The 26,205-nt window shown below is 47.8% G+C and overlaps 1 protein-coding gene and 1 long non-coding RNA gene across 2 annotated transcripts; both read left to right on the plus strand.

The window, feature by feature from the left end:
* Window positions 1–598: 598 nt before the first annotated feature.
* Window positions 599–8,525, plus strand: LOC103171824 (NACHT, LRR and PYD domains-containing protein 3-like). Its single transcript, XM_042346390.1, has 6 exons — window positions 599–625; window positions 1,010–1,073; window positions 1,275–1,340; window positions 2,052–3,762; window positions 7,964–7,989; window positions 8,506–8,525. Exons 1-6 carry the CDS (start codon window positions 599–601, stop codon window positions 8,523–8,525), a joined length of 1,914 nt encoding a protein of 637 aa, XP_042202324.1.
* Window positions 8,526–12,618: 4,093 nt separating this feature from the next.
* On the plus strand, window positions 12,619–13,062 carry LOC121852291. The gene is made up of 2 exons (XR_006086071.1): window positions 12,619–12,825; window positions 12,992–13,062. It is a non-coding gene; the product is annotated as an uncharacterized LOC121852291 (long non-coding RNA).
* The last annotated feature ends 13,143 nt before the right edge of the window (window positions 13,063–26,205 follow it).

Here is a 26,205-nt window from a genome sequence, read left to right on the forward strand (position 1 = left end):
CCTTTCAATCTCAGGTCGTATCAACTGGTTCTAATACAGAGGACAAGTTGAAGCAGCCTGTCATGATCCGTATTCTCTATCCCCTTTATAATCTTAAAGACAGCAAACATGTCGCCTCTCAACTTTCTCTTCCAGCGTGAACATGGCCTATTTCTTGGTCTCTCCTCATAGTCCAGGCCCTCCATTCCCGCAATCATTCTGGTTGCCCTGCTCTGCATCTTCTCCATTTCTCCAACATCCTTGTTGTACTGTGGTGACCAGAAATGTAGACAGTATCTAATTACAATCTCACCAGTGATTTATACAGTTGTAGGACTGTCCCACTATTTTGGCTGTTATTGATCCTTTGATACATCCCAATATCTGGTTTGCTTTACTCAGTTTCAAAGAGGATTTTTGGGAGAGCTTCAATTTATTGTCATGCAGGGCTGGAGGATATAGACCCAAATTCTGCTGTGGGAGAGAGCAGCGGCTGCAGATTTGGGGAAAATCCGGAGCTTGTGCAGGTGAAGAGAGGTAGATACCAGGTGCAACGTGTTGCTGTAATTGGGCCGGAAATTGCTGAAGGTGTGAAGGAATGTTTCTGGATACGTGCATCATGGTAGAGATGGGCAATATTGCTGATGTGAGGCAAAGTCAAACGAGCAACAACAACAACTTGTATTTATAAAGCCCCCCCCCCTCATGATGTGTAGCCTCCCAGAGCACTTAGCAGAGGCAGAGCATGACACTGAGCCGGGGGTGACAACAGGCGCGGTTGAAGAAGGACTTCAGAAGCGAGCTGAAGATAAGGAAGGAGGGGGCAAGGCGAGGGGATAGAGGAAGAAAACTCCAGAGCTTCGGGGCGTATTGGCTGAAAGCACAGCCACCCATGGTGTAACTGGGGACATGGGGGACAGATAGGAGGCCTGAGCAAGTCGAGAGGAGGCAGTGGGTTGGAGAGTAAGCAGATCAATCCAGACCCAGAGGGTTGTCACTGTCTCTATAATGTGCAGCTCGTTTCCAGCAGGAGCTGACGGAAGCCACGGCAGGAGAGCTGCGTCTAGTCAACATTCAAATGGAGAAAGTTACAGGTCAATCTGAACTTCATATCTGATGGCAATTGGTCAAACCACAGTACTGCATCCAGTACACAGGCTAAAGGGATAGAATTGGGTGAAATCCTCCTACACATGGAAGTGGAAAGTATTCCATAATGACATGAAACACCCAATATAAAGACTTACTCTTCTGTCAGGCTCGTTTCACAACTAACTGACATTAAACATTTTCAGGTACCAGGCTTCCCACTGAGGTATTTCGGTGCTGGTGTGAAGAGAAAGTGCCAGAAGAACTTAGAGGTAAGTGGATCTTGGCGATAAAGTCCTTCAACGCAACAACATGAAATCGGAGAAAACTATTTCACAAATTGACAAAGTAAATATTATATGTGTAAATAACAAAGAAGGAAGTAGAGGGGTTCAGAGTTGACTGTTAATGAGGTATATAAGTGGGGGCGGCTTGTGTATAATCTAAACACTGTGAAGGACTGGTTGGAGTGAATAATATGCTTCAGTATTGTACATTCTCATGTGCAAGCGAGAGAACCTGGGGTTTAATTCATGGTCAGGGTGAAATGTTCGGCAAGCTTCCTTACTCCACACTCCTCTGTTAACCCAGCAGTAAGTAAACTTGTTTGTAAATCGATTGACAGATCACATTCCCGGTAATTATCACTTTAAAAACTAATAATGTGGTCACTCAATCCACGGCTGTTTGTGGGATACTGCTGTGCGCAGTTGGCTGCCGCGTTCTGCCCACAAAATATAGCGTCACTACACTTTACAGTGTATCCTGCTAAGCGTTTTGAGACAACACGAAGATGTGATAAGGCACAATATCAAATGAAAGAATTATTATTTTTGTTTGTATCTATACGTATGAATGAATGTGTGCATGTTTGTATGTATGGGTGTTCACCGCTCTGTGAAAAAAAGTAGGCATTTGTTTTACTGGGTTATTGTAATAAAAATGTGCAGCCATATTGATGGGATCTGATGTTCAATTTTAAGATGTTCAGAAACAGCACAGAAAAACCCTGCGTTCCCAGAATGAGAAGCTGTCAGTAAACACCCTGCGAGGACGGGAGAAGACGAAGACATTTCTGCTGTCTGACCGCTACACAGAATTAATAGTCACTTCATCTCCCCGTGAGCGGAGGCTGGTGGAGCATGAACTGGTGGCGAGCGGCTTGGAGCATATCATATGGCAAGAGAGGAATGTCAGGAGAGACCTGAAGAAAATACGATCGGATGAGTTGTTTGGATCTAATTTCGGAACAACTATCCTGAGTGGAATCGCAGGGATTGGGAAAACCACCATGGTGCAGAACATTCTGTATGGCTGGGCCACAGGGAAGATCTATCCCCAGATCCACTTTGTCTTTCATTTCAAATTCCGTGACCTGAACGTAATAAAAGGGGAAACCAGCCTGAAAACCATGGTCCTGGAATCATATCCTTATCTTCAGGATGTTCTGGACAAGATCTGGGAGAAGCCGGAACATTTGCTGTTTGTGTTTGATGGTTTGGACGAGTTCAAGGACAGGATTGAGTTCACAGACAGTGACAGAAACCCAGTACCTCGGGTCAGCTGCCCGGGGCCGGAAGGCCTCTGTCCCGTGGCTGACATTGTGCGCTCTCTGGTGCAGCAGGAAATACTGAAAGGCTGTTCAGTGCTGATCACAAGCCGCCCAACTGCTCTGGAGTCTTTAGATCACATCCACACCAACCTCTGGGCTGAAATCCTGGGATTCTTCGCTGAGGGAAGGGAAGATTACATCAGACGCTTCTTTCCAGATGAGAAGATTGCAGCTGAAGTGCTGAGATATGTGAAGGAGAATGACATCCTGTACACCATGTGCTTCAACCCTTCCTACTGCTGGATCCTCTGCTGCACATTGGAGCCAATCTTCAAACATCCAGAACACAAACAGCCTCCCCCCAAAACCATCACACAGCTGTACTCCAATTACATTTACAATATCCTGAAGAACCATCCCCGAGCTAGTGAGAGCCCTCGGGAGGTGATGCTGAGAGCCGGGGAGATGGCCTATGAGGGGGTCTGTAACAGGACCATTGTGTTCGATGATGACCATTTCTCTCACCATCAGCTTGAACCCTCAACCTTCATCTCAGGGTTTATGATGGAGATTCTGGAGAAGGATGATGGTGGGAGACGAGTTGTGTACACATTCCCTCACCTCACCGTCCAGGAGTTTGTGGCTGCTCTCGCTCAGTACCTGACTCCCGTCCGCAGGAACCTGGTGGAGCTGCTTGACCAGGTTCACAAGGAGAACGACGGGCGCTTTGAGATCTTCCTGCGGTTTGTTGTGGGTCTCTCCTGGCCACACACAGCCCGGCAGCTGGAGGAGATCCTGGGGCCGTTACCTAACGCGTCAGTCTGTGAAGCCATCTCCTGGCTGAAGGTCAATGTTGAGGCGGCGATTAAACAGTCAGGGAGTGAAGGTGGTAAAAGGAAGCTGCTGAACATGATGTACTATCTGTTTGAGTCTCAGAACAACACTCTGGCCCAGGTCACACTCGGAGCTGTGGGGACACTGGACTTTAGTTGGTTCACATTGAACCCTCTGGACTGTGCTGTGCTGTCTCATGTGTTACAGCTCTGTGACACCATAGAAACCCTCGATCTCTCCAAGTGTAACATCGGAGCTGAAGGGATCCAGCGTCTGGTGCCCGCACTGCACAAGTGCCGACAGCTCAGGTTTGTCCTTATTGATGGTTTCAGTGAGAAACCTGGAGAATATCAGCCAGTGAGTGAGGTGTGTGGGCGCTCGGGGAATATACTGACATATATATATATATATGTCTCACTGGGGGAGAACTCCCAACACAATCTGGCTATAAATGATCCTCAATATTAAAGCACTGACTCGTGAGCACAGGCCGAGACCTTACTGAGAATGTTGAGAGCCATCAGCTGTGACCTGAATCATCTCTGTGTCTCCTCCTGTCCCAGTCATTCAATCCCTGTCCACTCTGCTCCCCACAGTCTGTCCTCACACTACATACAACACAACAGCTGGTCTCAGCCCCTCACAGCCTCCACTCCATTTACAGCTGATGAAGCAACATTTAATAATGGCTTATGTTAAAACAAGATACTGCAGCCTATATCTGACTGCACTGCCATTTTTGCTGCCTCACAGCTCAGCTCTACCGTTAGAGTGAATTGTTGCTGGTGTAGATTATCTGTGTAAATCCTCACAGCTTATTCGTGCAATTGGTATAATTGAATACAGAGTTTAATTCTCTCTATAAATTAACAACAACTTATATTAATGATAGAGTCCTTCACGTGGGTCAGAGTGTCAGTGTGTTTAACTGCTCCAATCCTCAGAGCTCAGCCCTGCAGATGGTATAATTCAGACCAGGGGGTGTATCTCTATATTAATAATAATAATAATAATCCTTGCATTTGATATAGCGCTTTTCACGTCGGGAGGACGTCCCAAAGCGCTTCACAGAACACACTGTAAAGCGAATTGACTGTATATTTGTAGGGGAACGCGGCAGCCAATTGCACACAGCAATGTCTCGCAAACAGTCGTAGATTGAAAATGACCAATTTATTATTGTTTTTGTTTTCTTGAGGGATTATTATTAGGCTCTGTGTGGAGTAAGGAAACTTGCCCAAGGTTTTGCACTGCCTGGAATTGAACTTGAAAAGCGAGTGCTCTAACCACTGAGCTACAGGACTCTGACAAATTGAGGTGACGAGGGCTTGGAATCCACTCTTGACTGGTTTATAGAGAGATCAGCAGCTGCTGCTTAATTTCCGCACCAACATCTGGTGCCCCCATGGCTCAATGGGATGGGACATGTGCCCGAGCAATGGGCAGGGAGATGGTGGCAATGTTTTAACGCACAACACACTGAGCTGTGCTGTACTGAGGATGGAGGGAAGGAAGGTTAGAGAGGAAGCTGGGAATGCAAAGAGGGTGTGTAGAGAAAGGAGGGAGAGTAATAAGGGAGGAGTGGGACGGAGGGGAAGAGGGAGGGAGGCGGAGGGAGACAAAATAGGGAAGGAAGGAAGTGAGTGGGAGGAAGTGGAAGGATGCAGAGGAAGGAGGGAGGGAGTGGATGGAGAGTTTGCGAATAAGGATGTAGACGAAGGAAGGAGAGGAAGGAGTGTGTGAGAGAAAGTAGGGAGAAAGAGGGAGGAGGGTGGAAAGGAAGAAGGGAGGGAGCGGAGGGTGTGAGGAAGGGAAGGAAGGGAGTGGGGGAGGTGAAGTTGGAATGATGGAAATGATTGCGGAGCGGGTATAATTCCCTACATCCCCCACAACCACTCCCCCCACATAATCAGGAATGATGCTGGAGCTTCCTCCCTAATCCTGAGACTTTTAACACACGATCAATGATTCCATTCATATTTCCAACTGGCTTTAGCACACGAATGGAAAAAAATTGTGGAACAATCATAATCTGGTCTACTTTTCCATTGGTATTTTTACAGTCAAAACCTCTGCAAAACCCTCCCACAGAATAAGGTCTCCACAGCTTCAGCCCTGAGTTAGCCTGTGTCTGCTCCCACACTGCAGTCTGAGTCCTGTAGCTCAGTGGTTAGAGCCCTCGCCTCGCGAGCGAGAGGGCCTGGGGATGATTCCTGGCAGAGCAAAACCTTACGGATGTTTCCTTACTCCACTCGTGTCTGTTTGCCACACAGTCAGTCACAATCCGGTTTTTATACGATTTGCAGATCGCGTCAATAATCCCTTGAGATTAAGAGACAGAGGTGGCCTGAGAGAGATGGGCGAAAAGATACAGAGATGGAAAGAGAAACTGAGGGAGAAGAGAGACTGAGTGAGAGAAAGACAGAGTGATAGACTGAGAGAGCAAGAGACTGAGAGACTAGGGGAGAAGAAATGTAACGTGTGAGAGGGTTTTTTTTGTGAGAGGGATTAAGCGATAGAAAGCGAAAGAGAGAATGAGAGAGACAGATAGTGAAGAGAGACTGAGTGAGAGAAAGGTAGAGTGAGAGACGAAGACAGAGAATGATAGAGAGTGAAACGTTCAGAGTGAGACTGAGAGAGAGACTGAGTTAGGGAGAGAAAGAGGGAGGGAAAGAGAATCAGAGAGGGACTGAGAGAAAGAAAGTAAGAGAGAGATTTAGAGAGAGACAGACTGAGAGAAAGACAGACAGAGTGAGAGAGAATAGGGTGGATAAAATATAACATGTCGTGACTGTATTTTGTGGGAGAGACTAAGAGATAGAGACTGAGAGGGAAGGAGAGACAAACAGAGACACAGAGAGAGACTGAGGCAAAAATATATTATAACGAATAGTGACTGTGTTTTGTTGGAGAGCCACAGCAAGTGACTGTGTGACAGAGAGACAGAGAGAGACTGATAGAGAAACTGACAGATAGAGAGAGAGAGTGAGAGTCAGAGAGAAAGACAAAGACCGAGCGAGTGACTGAATGAGGGAAAGAATAGAGCGCGAGACAGAAAAAGAGAATGAGAGAAAGAAAAACGTAGAGAAAGAGAGACTGTGAGATATATTATAAAGTGTAGTGACACTGTGTTTTGTGGGTGACAGAGACTGTTACTGCGAGAGAGAAAGAGACAGAGAGAGAGAGAAACAGAGAGAGAGTCAGTGAGAGAGACTGACAAAGAGAGGGAAAGAGAGAGAGAGAAAAAGAGGGGACGAAATAAAGGAGGAGGTTGAAGAGAGTCACTGCGGGAGACTGAGAGACAAGGAGCGAGAGAGACTGAAAGACAGAGAGAGAGAGGGAGAGAGAGACTAAGAGAGTGAGTGACTGAGAGAAAGAGACTGTGAGAGGGTGAGAGTCTGGGAAACCGAGACTGAGAGAGACAAACTGAGTGAGTGAATGAGAGAGAGAGTGTGGCTGTGAGGGAGGGAGAGAAACAGACACAGAGAGAGAATGAGAGAGAAAGTGACTCAGAGACACAGAGTGAGAGAAACTGTGAGAGAGAGATAGAAAGAGATACTGAGAGACCTCGATAGAGAAAGATAGTCTGAGAGACTGAGAGACAGGGATAGAGTGAGACTGAGACACACAGACACAGAGAGAGAGAGAGACTGGGAAAGAGAGAGAGTGAGAGACAGAGATAGAGTGAGAGAGAATCTGAGAGACAAACAGAGAGAGAGACTGAGAAAGAGAGAGAGACTAAGCGAGATAGATTTAGAGATAGAGGCTGAGAGACTGAGAGAGAGATACTGAGGTAGAGGCAGAGGGAGAGACGATGAAAGTGAGAGACCCGGAGAGAGAAAGAGAAATAGACTGAAGGAGAGCGACTGAGAGAGTTATTGAGGGAGAGAAAGAGACAGAGACTGAAAGAATGAGTGCGGCAGAGACAGCAAGAGAATACATTATAATGTGTAGTGACTGTATGTTTTGTAGGAGAGACAGAGACAGTGACTGAAAGAGATTGACTGACAGAGAGAGAGAGCGAGAGAGGGACAGAAAGAGACACTGATAGACACATATATATATTTAGAGAGAGAGACTGAGCAAGAGAGAAAATGATGGTGTGTGTGAGAGAGAGAGAGAGACAGACTGAGAGAAAAAGAGAGATTGTGTGAGAGAATATGCTATAACGTGTAGTAACTGTGTTTTGTGGGAGAGGCAGAGAAAGAAATATATATAGAGAGAGAGAGAGACTGAGACAAAGTGAAAGACATAGAACAAGACAGAGAAAGAGAGAAAGACGGTGAAAGAGAATATATTATGAAACGTAGTGACTGTTTTGAGGCAGAGACAGAGAGAGAATCAGAGTGAGAGAGAGAGAGACACTGTGATATGTGTGTGTGCTAATGTGTGTGACCCTGGTCCCAGCGCCTTGGGACTTGTTCCCCACGTGAAAGGCTCCTGTATATACATGTCAATGTGTATTGTGTTGTTACACTATATTCCCTGTGTTTGTGTCTCTGTGTCCAGTCTGGAGGGCAATAATCTGGGAGATTGTGGAGTGAAGCGACTGTGTGAGGCTCTGAGGAACCCGGAGTGTAAAATACAGAGACTGGAGTAAGTAACGCACTGTGTCTCCAGAGTCTGAATGACTCCAATATCTCAATGTGTTTATTGTGACTGTCTGATCAGTGCGGCTGAATATTGTGACAGGAATCGGTGTGACAGTGTGAGGCCACAACCATCGTTTACATCAAACTCTCAACGTGTGTTACTGTGTCTGTGTGTCTCGGTATTTGTGTGTGTGACTGTTGTTTGAAACATTTGCAACTATCTCCAACAACGTTATAATGATCTAGTTCCAGTTTACCAATTGGTTGAGTTCAGTCACTATATTCATATCAAAACAGCAGGAAATACACAAATAAATGAAACAATAAAATAACACACAAGACCCAAAGCGGTACCGAGCGGATTCCTGTCACAGCACTGGTCGTGTCCCGCACTGCTCCGCTACCGTTCCCGAGAGATATCTAACACACCTTTGTTTAAAGACACCTTAATATCTCCAGACAAAGCTGTCATGTTTTAAGAAAAACAACTCCTTATATGGTTCTGTCTACAAAATGTTTCAATTCTCCGTTTAACCACATTATTCTCTCCTGATCAGTCCCTCAGTCCAGTGTGTAAGTTTGAACAGACATTCGGTCTCCTTGTAGGTCCTGACCGTGTGTTGCCATTGTTTTGGGCTCTGCCTTCAGTCACTGAGATTTGCCGCCTTTGCACTTCTATTTTATATTCTTCAACCACACTTTAACATTAACCCATTACAACACTGTGTGTATGTCTCTGTGTGTGTGGGTGTGTGTCAGTGCATGTGATTGTACCTGTGTGTGTGTCTTGTGTGTGTCTGGTTGCGTATCTGTGTGTGTGTGTGTGTGTGTGTCTTTCTGTGTATGTGTGTCTATGAATGTTGTTGTGAGTGTGTTTTTGTGTGTTTTTGAGTGAGCTGTGTTTTTATGGTGTAGGTGCGATTGTGTGTGTTTGTTTCTGTGTTTCTGTGTGTGTATTTGTGCGCATTTGTTTCTGTGTATGTTTGTGTATATGTGTCTGCATTTGTGAGTATGTGTCAGCACCTTGGGACGTCCATCCGACGTGAAAGGCGCTATACAAATATTGTTGTTGTTGTTATGTGTGTTTGTGTATATTCCTGTGAGTGTGTGCGATTGTGTGTGGTGTTTCCCCCAACTCTTCCCTTCACAAACTGCAGATCATCCAAAATCTGCAGCTCCTGTACTCCCACACACCAGGCTCCCCGACCCCATCACTCCCAACCTCGCCCGACCCCATCACTCCCACCATCGCCCGACCCCATCACTCCCACCATCGCCCGACCCCATCACTCCCACCCTCGCCCGACCCCATCACTCCCACCCTCATCCGACCACATCACTCCCACCCTCGCCCGACTCCATCACTCCCACCCTCGCCCGACCCACGACTCCCACCCTCCGATCACTCCCTCGCCCGACCCCATCACTCCCACCCTCGCCCGACCCCATCACTCCCACCCTCGCCCGACCCCATCACTCCCGTCCAGCGGGCAGGTTGGTAGGGAGTCAGCAGGTCAGAGAGGGGATGCATGGCTACTCTATGTCTCCCACCCGACCCGCCCTCCCATCGGCGGCCGGGATTTCAGCCTCTCTGCCCCCCACACTCTCGAACTCCTTCCCATCGTCACTTCCATTCACTTCTTCCCGGGCCTCCTTCAAGGCCTGTCTTAAGACCCTTCTTTTTACCGTACCTTTGACCTCCGTCCCACTTCTCTGCCTTTGCCCAACCCTCCCACGCTGATCCCACCACTCAGCCCTTCCCCACCTCTCCCCCACGCTCGGGCCTCGATCCCCGACTGTTCAGCACTCTGGGATGTCCTCGGGACGTGAAGGGCACTCTGTAATTGGCATTTTATTGATGATCTTGTGTATTTGGGTTCGAGTTTGTGTTTGTGTGCGTGTATGTGTGTTTTTGGGTGTGTCTGTGTGTTTGAGAATGTGTATGTGTATTTATCTGTGTGTTTTTGCGTTTGTTTGCGTGAGTGTGCTCAAGTATGCGTTTGTGTGTGATTGTATGTTTTTCTTTGTGTGTGCATTTGTGTGTTTCATTGTGTGTATGTTTGTACGTGTATTGGTATGTGTGTGTTTTTATTTGATTTTGTGCTTCTGTTTGTGTTTGTGTGTTTCCATGTGTGTGTGATTGTGTGTGCTATGTTTGTTTGAGTGTGCATGTGTGTGCGTGTTTGTGAGTTTGTTTTTGTGTGTATTTGTGTGTTTCCTAGTATATATTTGTACGATTATTTGTGTGCATGTTCATGCATGTTTATGTATATGGGTGAATTTGTGCTTGTGTGCTTTATTCTGTGTATGTGTTTATGTGTGTGTGTTTGTGTGTTTGTTTCTGTGTGTGTGCGATTGTGTGCGATTGTGTATTGTTGTGTTTGTTTGTATGTGTATGTGTGGATAAGTTTCTGTGTCTGTGATTTGTGTGGGTGGGAGTTTGTGCGTGTAATTTTGTGTTTGTATTTGTGTGTGTGTTTGTGTGCATGTGTGTGTATGTGTCTTTGTGTTTGCGTTTCTGTGTGTATATGTGTTTCTGTTTTGTGTGTCTCTTTGTATTTATTTCAGTTTTTATGTGTGTTTGTATGTTTGTGTGTTGTGTTTGTTTGTGTGTACATGTGCGTGCGTGTTTGTTTGTGTGTTTCTGTGTGTGTGTATTTGTGTGTTTTTCTGAGCATGTTTATGTATGTTTGCTTGTGTTTATTTCTGTGTTTATGTGTGTTTACGTATGTGCGTTTGCATATGTTTGTGTGTGCGTTTTTGTGCGTGTCTGTGTGTTTGTTTGTGTGTGTTTCTCTGGGTGTGGGGGATTGTGTGCGTTTGTGTGTCTGTGTGCTTGTTTGTGTGTTTCTGTGTGTATTTTCGTTCGTATTTGTTTGCGTAGGTGGGTTTGTGTGTGTGCGTTTATTTGTGTGCATGTGTGTTTATGTGTGTTTCTATATGTCTGTGTATATCTCAATGTGTCTGTGTGTGTGTCCATGTTTGTGCGTCTGTCTGTGTGTGCTTGGGTGTCTGTGTCTGTTTGTGTGTATTTGTATGTGGGTCATGTGTTTATATGTGTGTGTGAGTAAGAGTATATCTTACGTTTCTGTGTTGGTGTGTATCCTGGTATGTTTTTCTGTGTGTGTTTGTGTGTGGGTGTTTTGTGTGTGTGTGTTTGCGTATGTTTGTCTGCGTGAATCTATGTATGTGTTTTTATGTCTGTGTTTGCATTTGATTTTGTGTTTCTTTGTTTGTGTGTTTTTGATTGTGTGTCTGTTTGTCTTTGTGTATATTTCTATGTGTATGTGTGTGATTGTGTGTTGTTTTTCTGTGTGTGCGTATTTGTGAGTTTGTTTTTGTGTGTCTTTGTTTGTGTGTTTCTGTGTGTATTTGTGCGTGTGTTTTCGCGTGTATGGTTATGTATGTTTGTGTATGTCTGTGTATGTGTATTTGTGTGTGTACTTGTGTGATTTTTTCTGTGTGTGTGTGTTTACGTGTATGTTTGCGTGTGTTTGTGTGTGTCCGTTTGTTTGTGTATCTGTGTGTGTGTGTGTTGCATGAGTGTGTTTGCGTGTGTGTCTGTGTGTGTGTGTGTACTTGTCTGTGGGTCATGTGTTTGTGTGTGTATGTATGTATTTATGTGTGTGTGTTTGTGTGCCATTTTGTTTATGTTTGTATGTGTGCTTGTGTGAGTGATTGTGCTTATGTTTGCGTTTAAGTGTGTGTGTTGGTGTATGTTCGATTTTGTGTGGATGATGTTTTGAGTGCTTTTGTGATTGTTTGTGTGTGTTTGTGTGTTTCTGTGTGTGCGTGTGAGTTTGTGTGTGTGTATATTTGTGTGTGTTTGTGTTTACCTATGTATGTCTATTTATATGTGTGTTTGTTTGTACATGATGAGCTTCTGTTTGTGATTGTGTGTTTTTGAGTGTGTCTTTATGTGCGTTTGTATGTTTGTGGGTGTTTGTGTGTGCGTGTTTGTCAGTCTGGTTTTGTGTACGTTTGTTGGGTTATGTGTTTCTGTGTGTGTATATTTGTATGTGTGTGTGAATGTTTATGTATGTTTGTGTGTGTATGCGTGTTTGTGCGTGAGCGTGTTTTTTTTCTGTGTGTGTGTTTGCGTGTGGTTGTGTTTGTGTGCATATGTGTGTGCGTTTGTGTGAATGATTGATTGTTTGTGTGTGTGTTTGTGTTTGCTTGTGTGAGTTTCTGTGTGTGTCTTTGCGTACGTATGTGTTTGCGTGGGTGAGTTTTTGGGTGTGATTGTGTATGTCTCTGTGTGAGCGCGTTTGTGTGAGAGTGGTTGTGTGTTTGTTTGTCTGCGTGTGTGAGTGTGTGTATTTATGTGTGTATGTGTGTGTCTGTGTGCGCGTCTCTCTGTTTATGTGACTCTGTCTGTGTGTGTTTGTGTGTATTTTTCTGTGGATCATGTGTTTGTGTGTATTTGTGTGTGTGAGAGTAAGTGTGTATCTGCGGCGATGTTTTTGTCTGTGTTTGTGTGTGTGTGTGTGTGTGTGTTTGTGTGTATGAACTCCTACAACCTGTCCGGCATCAAACAAACTGTGAGTGACAGTGGGTTATACACTGTGTTTACTCTGATCCCTGTCATGTCTCTGTGTCTCTGATCTCCAGGTTGGACAGTAACAGACTGACCGATGGCTGCACTGATGCTCTGGTCTCCGCTCTCAGTACAAACCGCTCACTGAGGTTCCTGGACCTGAGGTCTAACTCCTTCACAGACGGCTCTGTCTCCGCTCTCCGCCGCCTCATACAGACCTGCACCAGTCTGGAGGGTATATGGTGAGTGTTTGTGTCAGTGTTTAATGTGATAAACACACAGAGAAAGGGCTGTGTATCAGAATGGGAACAGTTTGAAGGGATTTATTTGTTCATTAAACTGCGACACGAACAGTTTACAGTTTGTACCATTATCCCGTGGGTTTATTTCCTGTTTAATGTGTTTCAGGCTGTGGGGGAATGGGTTCAGTTCAGACGGAGCGAAACAGCTGAAGTCACTGCGGGGAATCAGAGCTGAGCTGTCAGTGAGAGTGTGACACTGACTGAGGCAGTGACTGTCCACACAGTCTGTGTAATATGGAATATATTCTGGACACTGTAGTGACTGATTATTAAAGATGTTGATCCTGATTCCTCTCCCATCTCTGCTCTGGGGACCGTTATTGACACACACCGCCTACGGCCGTGCGGGCGGCTGGAGAGCCCCGACCCTCAGTCACTGCTAAACTGCTGTAAGCGACCACAACTGATGCACTTTCTCTCACAGTCTCTCTCTCACTCTCTCTCTGTGTGTGTCAGTCTCTCTCAGTTTATATATTTCCGTCTCTATTTCTTTCTCTTTCATTGTCTTTATTAGTCTCCGTCTGTGTGTTTGTGTGTGTGTGTGTGTGTGTGTGTGTGTTTGCCTCAGTCAGTGCGTGTCTATGAGATAGTGGGCGACAGAGCAGTCAATCTGTGTCTGTGTGTGAGAGAGCGGTCAGTGTGTGTGTGAGCAGTCAGTGTGTTTGTGAGTAGTCAATGTGTGTGTGTGAGTAGTCAGTGTGTGTGTGTGTGAGTGTGTGTGTGAGAGAGAGCAGTAAGTGTGTGTGTGTGAGAGCAGTCAGTGTGTGTGTGTGTGAGCAGTCAGTGTGTTTGTGAGTATTCAATGTGTGTGTGTGAGTAGTCAGTGTGTGTGTGTGTGTGTGTGAGAGAGAGCAGTCAGTATGTGTGTGAGTAGTCAGTGTGTGTGTATGTGAGAGAGCAGTCAGTGTGTGTGTGAGAGCAGTCAGTGTGTGTGTGAGAGCAGTCAGTGTGTGTGTGTGAGAGAGCAGTCACTGTGTGTGTGTGTGTGTGTGAGAGAGAGAGCAGTCAGTATGTGTGTGAGTAGTCAGTCTCTGTGTGTGTGTGTGTGAGAGAGCAGTCAGTGAGTGTGTGAGTAGTCTGTGTGTGTGTATGTGAGAGAGCAGTCAGTGTGTGTGTGAGAGCAGTCAGTGTGTGTGAGAGCAGTCAGTGTGTGTGTGTGTGAGAGAGACCAGTCACTGTGTGTGTGTGTGTGTGTGTGTGAGAGAGAGCAGTCAGTATGTGTGTATGTGTGTGCGTGTGGGGAGAGAGCAGTGTGTGTGCATGTGTGTGTACGTGTGTGTGAGAGCAGTCAGTGTGTGTGTGAGAGCAGTCAGTGTGTGTGTGAGCAGTCAGTGAGTGTGTGTGTGTGAGAGCAGTCAGTGTGTGTGTACGTGTGTGTGAGAGCAGTCAGTGTGTGTGGGTGTGAGAGCAGTCAGTGTGTGCATGTGAGAGCAGTCAGTGTGTGTGTGTGTGTGAGAGAGAGCGGTCAGTCTGTGTGTGAGTGTGTGAGAGAGCATTCAGTGTGTGTGTATGAGAGCAATCAGTGTGTGTGTGTGAGTGTGAGAGCACTCAGTGTGTGTGTGTGAGAGCAGTCAGTGTGTGTGTGTGAGAGAGCAGTCAGTGTGTGTGTGTGAGAGTAGTCAGTGTGTGTGTGTGTGTGAGCAGTCAGTGTGTGTGTAGGAGAGAGAGAGCAGTCAGTGTGTGTGTGTGAGCAGTCAGTCTGTGTGTGAGAGAGAGAGCAGTCAGTATGTGTGTATGTGTGTGCGTGTGTGAGAGCAGTCAGTGTGTGTGTGAGAGCAGTCAGTGTGTGTGTGTGTGTGTGAGAGAGAGAGCAGTCAGTGTGTGTGTGTGAGAGCAGTCAGTGTGTGCGTGTGTGAGAGAGCGGTCAGTGTGTGTGTGAGTGTGTGCGAGCAGTCAGTGTGTGTGTGGGTGTGTGTGTGTGAGAGAGAGAGCAGTCAGTGGGTGTGTGTGAGAGCAGTCAGTGTGTGTGTGTGAGTGAGCAGTCAATGTGTGTGTGTAGGAGAGCAGTCAGTGTGTGTGTGTGAGAGAGAGCAGTCAGTGTGTTTGTGTGTGTGTGTGAGAGAGCAGTCAGTGTGTGTGTGTGAGAGCAGTCAGTGTGTGTGAGCAGTCAGTCTGTGTGTGAGAGAGAGAGCAGTCAGTATGTGTGTATGTGTGTGCGTGTGGGGGGGAGCAGTGTGTGTGTGTGAGAGCAGTCAGTGTGTGTGTGTGTGAGAGCAGTCAGTGTGTGTGTGTACGTGTGTGTGAGAGCAGTCAGTGTGTGTGTGTGAGAGCAGTCAGTGTGTGTGTGTGAGAGCAGTCAGTGTGTGCGTGTGTGAGAGAGCGGTCAGTGTGTGTGTGAGTGTGTGCGAGCAGTCAGTGTGTGTGTGGGTGTGTGTGTGTGAGAGAGAGCAGTCAGTGTGTGTGTGTGAGTGAGCAGTCAATGTGTGTGTGTAGGAGAGCAGTCAGTGTGTGTGTGTGAGAGAGAGCAGTCAGTGTGTTTGTGTGTGTGTGTGAGAGAGCAGTCAGTGTGTGTGTGTGAGCAGTCAGTCTGTGTGTGTGTGTGAGAGAGCAGTCAGTCTGTGTGTGTGTGTGAGAGAGCAGTCAGTCAGTGTGTGTGTGTGAGAGAGAGCAGTCAGTGTGTGTGTGTGAGAGCAGTCAGTATGTGTGTATGTGTGTGCGTGTGGGGGGAGAGCAGTGTGTGTGTGTACGTGTGTGTGAGAGCAGTCAGTATATGTGTGTGTGTGAGCAGTCAGTGTGTGTGTGTGTGTGTGAGAGCAGTCAGTGTATGTGTGTGAGAGAGAGCAGTCAGTGTGTGTGTGTGAGAGCAGTCAGTGTATGTGTGTGAGAGAGAGCAGTCAGTGTGTGTGTGTGTGTGAGCAGTCAGTGTGTGTGTGTGTGAGAGCAATCAGTGTGTGTGTGAGAGCAGTCAGTGTGTGTGTGTGAGAGAGCAGTAAGTGTGTGTGTGTGTGTGAGAGAGCAGTCAGTGTGTGTGTGTGAGAGCAGTCAGTGTGTGTGTGTGAGAGCAGTCAGTGTGTGTGTGTGTGAGAGAGCAGTCAGTGTGTGTGTGTGTGTGAGAGAGCGGTCAATGTGTGTGTGTGAGAGAGAGCAGTCAGTGTGTGTGAGAGAGCAGTCAGTGTGTGTGTGAGTAGTCTGTGTGTGTGTGTGTGTTTGTGAGAGTGAGAGCAGTCAGTGTGTGTGTATATGAGAGCAGTCAGTGTGTGTGTGTACGTGTGTGTGAGAGCAGTCAGTGTGTGTGTGTGAGAGAGCAGTCAGTGTGTGTGTGTGAGAGCAGTCAGTGTGTGCGTGTGTGAGAGAGCAGTCAGTGTGTGTGTGAGTGTGTGCGAGCAGTCAGTGTGTGTGTGGGTGTGTGTGTGTGAGAGAGAGCAGTCAGTGTGTGTGTGTGAGTGAGCAGTCAATGTGTGTGTGTAGGAGAGCAGTCAGTGTGTGTGTGTGAGAGAGAGCAGTCAGTGTGTTTGTGTGTGTGTGTGAGAGAGCAGTCAGTGTGTGTGTGTGAGCAGTCAGTCTGTGTGTGTGTGTGAGAGAGCAGTCAGTCTGTGTGTGTGTGTGAGAGAGCAGTCAGTCAGTGTGTGTGTGTGAGAGAGAGCAGTCAGTGTGTGTGTGTGAGAGCAGTCAGTATGTGTGTATGTGTGTGCGTGTGGGGGGAGAGCAGTGTGTGTGTGTACGTGTGTGTGAGAGCAGTCAGTGTATGTGTGTGTGTGAGCAGTCAGTGTGTGTGTGTGTGTGTGAGAGCAGTCAGTGTATGTGTGTGAGAGAGAGCAGTCAGTGTGTGTGTGTGAGAGCAGTCAGTGTGTGTGTGTGAGAGAGAGCAGTCAGTGTGTGTGTGTGTGTGAGCAGTCAGTGTGTGTGTGTGTGAGAGCAATCAGTGTGTGTGTGAGAGCAGTCAGTGTGTGTGTGTGTGAGAGAGCAGTAAGTGTGTGTGTGTGTGTGAGAGAGCAGTCAGTGTGTGTGTGTGAGAGCAGTCAGTGTGTGTGTGTGAGAGCAGTCAGTGTGTGTGTGTGTGAGAGAGCAGTCAGTGTGTGTGTGTGTGTGAGAGAGCGGTCAATGTGTGTGTGTGTGAGAGAGAGCAGTCAGTGTGTGTGAGAGAGCAGTCAGTGTGTGTGTGAGTAGTCTGTGTGTGTGTGTGTGTTTGTGAGAGTGAGAGCAGTCAGTGTGTGTGAGAGAGCAGTCAGTAAGTGTGTGAGTGAGAGCAGTCAGTGTGTGTGAGAGAGCAGTCAGTAAGTGTGTGTGTGTGAGAGACCAGTCAGTGTGTGTGTGTGAGAGAGAGAGCAGTCAGTGTGTGTGTGTGAGAGAGCAGTCAGTGTGTGTGTGTGTGAGAGCAGTCAGTGTGTGTGTGTGTGAGAGCAGTCAGTGTGTGTGTGTGTATGAGAGAGCAGTCAGTGTGTGTGAGAGCAGTCAGTGTGTGTATGTGTGTGTGTGAGAGCAGTCAGTGTGTGTGTGTGAGCAGTCAGTCTGTGTGTGTGTGTGGGAGAGAGCAGTCAGTGTGTGTGTGTGAGAGCAGTCAGTGTGTGTGTGTGTGTGTGTGTGAGCAGTCAGTGTGTGTGTGTGGGAGAGCAGTCAGTGTGTGTGTGTGTGTGAGAGCAGTCAGTGTGTGTGTATACGTGTGTGTGAGAGTGTGTGTGTGTGTGAGAGAGCAGTCAGTGTGTGTGTGTGTGAGAGCAGTCAGTGTGTGTGTGTGTGAGAAAGAGCAGTCAGTGTGTGTGTGTGAGAAAGAGCAGTCAGTGTGTGTGTGTGAGAGAGAGCAGTCAGTGTGTGTGTGTGTGAGAGCAGTCAGTGTGTGTGAGAGCAGTTAGTGTGTGTGTGTGAGAGCAGTCAGTGTGTGTGTGTGTGTGAGAGAGCAGTCAGTGTGTGTGTATGAGAGAGCAGTGAGTGTGTGTGAGAGCAGTCAGTGTGTGTGTGTGTGAGAGAGCAATCAGTGTGTGTGTGTGTGTGTGTGAGAGAGCAATCAGTGTGTGTGTGTGTGTGTGAGAACAGTCAGTGTGTGTGTGAGAGAGCAGTCAGTGTGTGTGTGTGAGAGAGCAGTCAGTAAGTGTGTGAGTGAGAGCAGTCAGTGTGTGTGAGAGAGCAGTCAGTAAGTGTGTGTGTGTGAGAGCAGTCAGTGTGTGTGTGAGAGAGAGAGCAGTCAGTGTGTGTGTGTGAGAGAGCAGTCAGTGTGTGTGTGTGTGTGTGAGAGCAGTCAGTGTGTGTGTGTGTGAGAGCAGTCAGTGTGTGTGTGTGTATGAGAGAGCAGTCAGTGTGTGTGAGAGCAGTCAGTGTGTGTATGTGTGTGTGTGAGCAGTCAGTGTGTGTGTGTGGGAGAGCAGTCAGTGTGTGTGTGTGAGCAGTCAGTCTGTGTGTGTGTGTGTGAGAGAGCAGTCAGTGTGTGTGTGTGGGAGAGCAGTCAGTGTGTGTGTGTGTGTGAGAGAGAGCAGTCAGTGTGTGTGTGTGAGCAGTCAGTGTGTGTGTGTGTGAGAGAGCAGTCAGTGTGTGTGTGTGAGAAAGAGCAGTCAGTGTGTGTGTGTGAGAGAGAGCAGTCAGTGTGTGTGTGTGTGAGAGCAGTCAATGTGTGTGTGTGTGTGAGAGAGCAGTCAGTGTGTGTGTGAGAGAGCAGTGAGTGTGTGTGAGAGCAGTCAGTGTGTGTGTGTGTGAGAGCAGTCAGTGTGTGTGTAGGTGTGTGTGTAAGCAGTCAGTGTGTGTGTGTGAGAGAGCAGTTAGTGTGTGTGTGGGAGAGCAGTCAGTGTGTGTGTGTGAGCAGTCAGTCTGTGTGTGTGTGTGGGAGAGAGCAGTCAGTGTGTGTGTGTGTGAGAGAGCAGTCAGTGTGTGTGTGTGAGAGAGCAGTCAGTGTGTGTGTGTGTGAGAGAGAGCAGTCAGTGTGTGTGTGAGAGAGAGCAGTCAGTGTGTGTGTGTGAGAAAGAGCAGTCAGTGTGTGTGTGTGAGAGAGAGCAGTCAGTGTGTGTGTGTGTGAGAGCAGTCAATGTGTGTGTGTGTGTGAGAGCAGTCAGTGTGTGTGTATGAGAGAGCAGTGAGTGTGTGTGAGAGCAGTCAGTGTGTGTGTGTGTGAGAGAGCAATCAGTGTGTGTGTGTGTGTGTGTGAGAGAGCAATCAGTGTGTGTGTGTGTGTGTGTGTGAACAGTGTGTGTGTGTGAGAGAGAGCAGTCAGTGTGTGTGTGTGTGAGAGAGAGCAGTCAGTAATTGTGTGTGTTAGAGAGCATTCAGTGTGTGTGTGTGGGAGAGCAGTCAATGTGTGTGAGAGAGCAGTCGGTGTGTGTGTGTGTGTGAGAGCAGTCAGTGTGTGTGTGTGAGAGAGCAGTCAGTGTGTGTGAGAGCAGTCAGTGTGTGTGTGAGAGAGCAGTCAGTGTGTGTGAGAGCATTCAGTGTGTGTGTGTGTGAGAGCAATCAGTGTGTGTGTTTGGGAGCAGTCAGTGTGTGAGAGCAGTCAGTGTGTGTGAGAGCAGTCAGTGTTTGTGTGTGTGTGAGAGCAATCAGTGTGTGTGTGGGAGAGCAGTCAGTGTGTGTGTGTGTGAGAGAGAGCAGTCAGTGTGTGTGTGTGTGAGAGCAGTCAGTGTGTGTGAGAGAGCAGTAAGTGTGTGTTTGGGAGAGCAGTCAGTGTGTGTGTGTGTGAGAGAGAGCAGTCAGTGTGTGTGTGTGAGAGAGAGCAGTCAATGTCTGTGTGTGTGTGTGAGAGCAGTCAGTGTGTGTGTGTGAGAGAGCAATCAGTGTGTGTGTGAGAAAAAGCAGACTGTGTGTGTGTGAGAGAGAGCAGTCAGTATGTGTGTATGTGTGTGTGAGAGAGAGCAGTCAGTGTGTATGTGTGTGAGAGCAGTCAATATGTGTGTGTTAGCGGTCAGTGTGTGTGTGTGTGTGTGTGAGAGCAGTCAGTGTGTGTGTGTGTGTGAGAAAGAGCAGTCAGTGTGTGTGTGTGTGTGTATGAGAGAGCAGTCATTGTGTGTGTGAGAGCAGTCAGTGTGTGTGTGTGTGTGTGTGGGAGAGCAGTCAGTGTGTGTGTGTGTGAGAGCAGTCAGTGTGTGTGTGTGTGTGTGTGTGTGAGAGCAGTCAGTGTGTGTGTGTGAGAGCAGTCAGTGTGTGTGTGTGAGAGCAGTCAGTGTGTGTGAGAGCGGTCAGTGTGTGTGTTTGTGTGAGAGAGAGCAGTCAGTGTGTGTGTGTATGTGTGTGAGAGCAGTCAGAGTGTGTGTGAGAGAGCAGTCAGTATGTGTGTGTGTGAGAGCAGTCAGTATGTGTGAGAGCAGTCAGTGTGTGTGTGTGTGTGTGTGAGAGCAGTCAGTGTGTGTGTGTGAGAGCAGTCAGTGTGTGTGTGTGAGAGCAGTCAGTGTGTGTGAGAGAGAGCAGTCAGTGTGTGTGTGAGAGCAGTCAGTGTGTGTGTGTGAGAGAGCAGTCAGTGTGTGTGAGAGCAGTCAGTGTGTGTGTGTGTGAGAGAGAGCAGTCAGTGTGTGTGAGAGCAGTCAGTGTGTGTGTGTGTGAGAGAGCAGTCAGTGTGTGTGAGAGCAGTCAGTGTGTGTGTGAGAGAGGCAGTCAGTGTGTGTGTGAGAGCAGTCAGTGTGTGTGTGTGAGAGCAATCAGTGTGTGTGTTTGGGAGCAGTCAGTGTGTGAGAGCAGTCAGTGTGTGTGTGAGTGTGAGAGCAGTCAGTGTTTGTGTGTGTGTGAGAGCAATCGGTGTGTGTGTGGGAGAGCAGTCAGTGTGTGTGTGTGTGTGAGAGAGAGCAGTCAGTGTGTGTGTGTGTGAGAGCAGTCAGTGTGTGTGAGAGAGCAGTAAGTGTGTGTTTGGGAGAGCAGTCAGTGTGTGTGTGTGTGACAGAGAGCAGTCAGTGTGTGTGTGTGAGAGAGAGCAGTCAATGTCTGTGTGTGTGTGTGTGTGTGTGAGAGAGCAGTCAGTGTGTGTGTGTGAGAGAGCAATCAGTGTGTGTGTGAGAAAAAGCAGACTGTGTGTGTGTGTGAGAGAGAGCAGTCAGTATGTGTGTATGTGTGTGTGAGAGAGAGCAGTCAGTGTGTATGTGTGTGAGAGCAGTCAATATGTGTGTGTTAGCGGTCAGTGTGTGTGTGTGTGTGTGTGAGAGCAGTCAGTGTGTGTGTGTGTGTGAGAAAGAGCAGTCAGTGTGTGTGTGTGTGTGTATGAGAGAGCAGTCAGTGTGTGTGAGAGCAGTCAGTGAGTGTGTGTGTGTGTGTGTGAGAGCAGTCAGTGTGTGTGTGTGAGAGCAGTCAGTGTGTGTGTGTGTGTGTGTGTGTGAGAGCAGTCAGTGTGTGTGTGAGAGCAGTCAGTGTGTGTGTGTGAGAGCAGTCAGTGTGTGTGAAAGCGGTCAGTGTGTGTGTTTGAGAGAGAGCAGTCAGTGTGTGTGTGTATGTGTGTGAGAGCAGTCAGAGTGTGTGTGAGAGAGCAGTCAGTATGTGTGTGTGTGAGAGCAGTCAGTGTGTGTGAGAGCGGTCAGTGTGTGTGTGTGTGTGTGAGAGCAGTCAGTGTGTGTGTGTGAGAGCAGTCAGTGTGTGTGTGTGAGAGCAGTCAGTGTGTGTGAGAGAGAGCAGTCAGTGTGTGTGAGAGCAGTCAGTGTGTGTGTGTGAGAGCAGTCAGTGTGTGTGAGAGCAGTCAGTGTGTGTGTGTGTGAGAGAGAGCAGTCAGTGTGTGTGAGAGCAGTCAGTGTGTGTGAGAGAGAGCAGTCAGTGTGTGTGAGAGCAGTCAGTGTGTGTGTGAGAGCAGTCAGTGTGTGTGTGTGAGAGAGAGCAATAACAACAACAAGATTCCATTGAAAGAGCGCCTTTCACGTCGGGAGGACGTCCCAAGGCGCTGCACAGTTGGGTCATGACCCGAGCATTGGGGGGAAATGGTCAGGGTGAGGGGAGGGAACGGAGGGAGTGAGGAGTGGGGAAATGGTCAGGATGAGGGGAGGGAAGGGAGGGAGCGAGGAGGGGGGAGAGAGTCGAGAGGGGAGCTGAAGGCTGAAGGTCAAAGAGAAAGGTCTTGAGACCGGCCTTGAAGGAGGAAAGGGAGGAAGCGGCGAAGGCACTGGGGATGGAGTTCCAGAGCCTCGGAGCTGAGAGGCTGAAGGCCACCGATGGTCGGGCGGTTGGGGCGGGGGATGTAGAGCAGACCGGAGCCAGAGGAACGGAGGGTACGGGCAGGTAAGTAGGGGGATAGTAGGTCGGAGAGGTAGGAGGGAGCGAGGCCGTGAATGGCCTTGTAGGTGAGGATGAGGGTCTTGAATTGGATCCTCTGGGGGATGGGGAGCCGGTGGAGGGGAGCGAGGGTGGGAGTGATGTGGTCGCGGTGTCTGGTGCGGGACAGTACCCAACTCATCCCACTTTCCCCTTCTTACCCCAAGTAGTCCCCCTGCTGTTACCCCAAATATTTCCACTCCCCTGCTCTCACCCCAACCAGTCCCACTCACACAGCTCTTACCGACCAATATTTCCCTTTCCGCCTCATCAATGGCGGTTGGTCCTGCAGCTTCTCACAGTCACTACACTTCCAGGTCAGGGTGAGAGACACAGTAACACAAAGTCACTACACTCCCAGGTCAGAGTGAGAAACACAGTGACACACAGTCACTACAATCCCAGGTCATGGTGAGAGACACAGTAACACACAGTCACTACACTCCCAGGTCAGGGTGAGAGACACAGTAACACACAGTCACTACACTCCCAGGTCAGGGTGAGAGACACAGTAACACACAGTCACTGCACTCCCAGGTCAGGGTGAGAGACACAGTAACACACAGTCACTACACTCCCAGGTCAGGGTGAGAGGCACAGTAACACACAGTCACTACACTCCCAGTTCAGGGTGAGAAACACAGTGACACACAGTCACTACACTCCCAGGTCCGGGTGAGAGACACAGCAACACACAGTCACTACACTCCCAGGTCAGGGTGAGAGACACAGTAACACACAGTCACTACACTCCCAGGTCAGGCTGAGAGACACAGTAACACACAGTCACTACACTCCCAGGTCAGGGTGAGAGACACAGTAACACACAGTCACTGCACTCCCAGGTCAGGGTGAGAGACACAGTAACACACAGTCACTACACTCCCAGGTCAGGGTGAGAGACACAGTAACACACAGTCACTACACTCCCAGGTCAGGGTTACAGACACAGTGACACACAGTCACTACACTCCCAGGTCAGGGTGCGAGACACAGTTTTTGCGCGTGTGTGGTTGCGTGAGTGTGTTTGTGTGTGTGTGTTAATATTTGTCTGTGGATCATGTGTTTGTTTGCGTGTGTATGTGTACTGATGTGTGTGTGTGTGTGTTTCTGTGTGTGTCTATGTGTGTTTGTTTGCGTGTCTGTGCGTGTATTTGGCTGTGGGACATGTACTTGTGTGCGTATCTGCATTTATGTGTGTGTGTGTGATTTTGTGTATGTTTGTGTGTGTGCGTGTGATTGTTTGTGCGCGTGTGTGTACGCGGAGGTGCGATGTTGGGTACATGTGTTTCAGTGCTCGTTGGTGGGTTTCTTGTTTGACTTTGTGTATATTTGCATATGTGTTTGTTTGTTTGTGTATCTATGTATGTGCATTTGTATGCGTGTTTGTGATTTTGTGTGTCTCTGTGTATTTATTTCTGTTTTTGTGTATGTTTGTATGTTTGTGTTTGTGTACTGTGTTTGTGGTGTGTACATGTGTGTGCGTGTTTGTGAGTTTGTTTGTGTGTATTCTTCTTTGTTTGTGTGTTTCTGTGTGTGTGTATCTGTGTGTGTTTGTGTGTAAGTTTGTGTATGTATGTTAGCTTGTGTTTACTTCTGTGTTGATGTGTGTTTACGTGTGTGCTTTTGCATGTGTTTGTGTGTGCGTTTGCGTGCGTGTCTGTGTGAGTATATGTTTGTGTGTGTCTCTCTGAGTGTGGGGGATTGTGTGCATTCGTGTGTCTGTGCTCTTTTGTGTGTTTCTGTGTGTGTTTTCGGACGTATGTGTTTGCGTCGGTGCGTTTGTGTGTGTGTGTGCATTTATTTATGTGCATGTGTGTGTATGTGTGTTTCTATATGTATGCGTGTATTTCAGTGTGTGTGTGTGTCTATGTGTGCACATCTGTGTGTGTTTGGGTGTTTGTGTCTGTTTGTATGTATCTGTATGTGGGTCATGTGTTTTTATGTGTGTGTGAGTAGGAATGTGTCTGTGGCTGCGTGTCTGTGTTGGTGTGTATCCTGGTGTGTGTGTGTGTGTGCACTCCCCTACAACCTGTCCGGCATCAAACAAACTGTAAGTGACAGTGGGTTACACACTGTGTTTACTCTGATCCCTGTTATGTCTCTGTGTCTCTGATCTCCAGGTTGGACAGTAACAATCTGACAGCGGATTGTACCGAGGATCTGACCTCCGCTCTCAGCACAAACCACTCACTGACAGAGCTGAACCTGAATAATAATAATCTGGGAGATTGTGGAGTGAAGCGACTGTGTGAGGCTCTGAGGAACCCTGAGTGTAAAATACAGAGACTGCGGTAAGTAACGCACTGTGTCTCCAGAGTCTGAATGACTCCAATATCTCAATGTGTTTATTGTGACTGTCTGATCAGTGCGGCTGAATATTGTGACAGGAATCGGTGTGACAGTGTGAAGCCACAAACCATCGTTTACATCAAACTCTCAACATGTGTTAATGTGTGTGTGTGGGTGTGTGTGTCTTTCTGTGTATGTGTCTGTGTGTGTGTCTCTGTGTCTGTGTGTGTGTGTGTGTGACTGTTATAATAATTTGCAACTCTCTCCAACAATTTTAAAATGACCCGATTCCAGTTTACCTACTGGTTGAGTTCAGTCACTATATTCAGGTCAAAACAGCAGGAAATGCACAAGTAAATGAAACAATAAAGTAATACACAAGACACAAAGTGGTACCGAGCGGATTCCTGTCACAGCCCTGGTCGTGTCTCGCACTGCTCCGCTCCCGTTCCCGAGAGATATCTAACACACCTTTGTTTAAGGACAACTGAATAACTCCAGACAAAGCTCTCTTTTTTTAAGAAAAAGAACTCCTTATATGGTCCTATTCATAAAATGTTCCAATTCCCCCTTTAACACAGTTGATTCTCTCCTGATCAGTCTCTTCCTCCAGTGTGTGTGAACAGACTTTCTGTGTCCCTGTAAGTCCTGACCTTATATTGCCATTGGTTTGGGTTCTGCCTTCAGTCACTGAGCTTTGCCGCCTTTGTACTTCTATTTTAGATTTTTGAACCACACTTTAACATTAACCCAAGACAACACTGTGTGTATGTATGTCTCTGTGTGTGTGTGTGTCAGTGCATGCGTTTGTGTATATGTGTGTGTATGTGTGTGTTTGTGTATGTATTCGTGTGTGTGTCAATGCATCTGCTTTTTTGTGTGTGTGTTTGCGTGTCTCTGTGTATGTGTGCGTTTGCCTGTGTGTGTGGGTCTGTGTGCTTTTGTGAGTGCTTTCGTAAGTGTGTGTATGTGTGTGTGAGCGATTGTTTGTGTGTGTGTTTGTCTTTGTTTCTGTATTTGTGAGTGTGTTTTTGAGTATATCTATACATACGTATGCTATGTATCTCGATTTGTTTATATGAATGTCCCTGTCTGTGTGTGTGTGTTTCTGCGGGGTTTTTTGTGTCTCTGTGTGTATTAGTGTTCGACTGTGTTTGCTTGTGTGTACGTTTGTTTGTGTGTGTGTCTTTGTGTGTTTGTTTGTTTGTGTGTTTGGTGTGTGTATTTGTGTGACTTCGTGCTTGTGAGTGAGTGTGTCAGAGCCTTGGGACATCCGACATGAAAGGCGATATACAACTGTAATCTTGTTGTTGTTGTTGTTGTGTGCGTTTGTGTATGTTCCTGTGAGTGTGTGCGACTGTGTGTGTGTTTGTGTGTGTGTTCCTGTGAGTGTGCGCGATTGTGTGTGTGTTTGTGTGTGTTCCTGTGAGTGTGCGCGATTGTGTGTGTGTATCCCAGAGGATCGAGTTCAAGATCGTCGTCCTCACCTTTAAGGCCATCCATGGCCTCGCCCCCTCCTCCCCTCTCTGACCTGCTGACTCCCTACCAACCTGCCCGCTCCCTCCGGCCAGTGGGCTCCGGGCTGCTCCATGTCTCCCGCCCGACCCGCCCTCCCATCGGTGTCTGGGCTTTCAGCCTCTCTGCCCCACACTCTGGGACTCCATCCCACGGTCCCTTCCCCTCACTTCCTCTCTTGTCTCCTTCAAGGTCGGTCTCAAGACCCTTCTCTTCGATCGTGGCTTTGGTCTCCCTCCCACCTCTCTGCCTTCCCTCACTCCTACCCCACCCCTCCTCACTCCTCCCCTCGCCACCCCTCCCCCACTCCTCGCCACCCCTCCCCCACCCCTCCCCACCCCTCCCCCACCCCTCCACACCCCTCCCCCATGCTCA

The sequence above is a fragment of the Callorhinchus milii genome, unplaced genomic scaffold (genome assembly GCF_018977255.1).
Source record: "Callorhinchus milii isolate IMCB2004 unplaced genomic scaffold, IMCB_Cmil_1.0 Scaffold697, whole genome shotgun sequence".
Lineage (NCBI taxonomy): Eukaryota > Metazoa > Chordata > Chondrichthyes > Chimaeriformes > Callorhinchidae > Callorhinchus > Callorhinchus milii.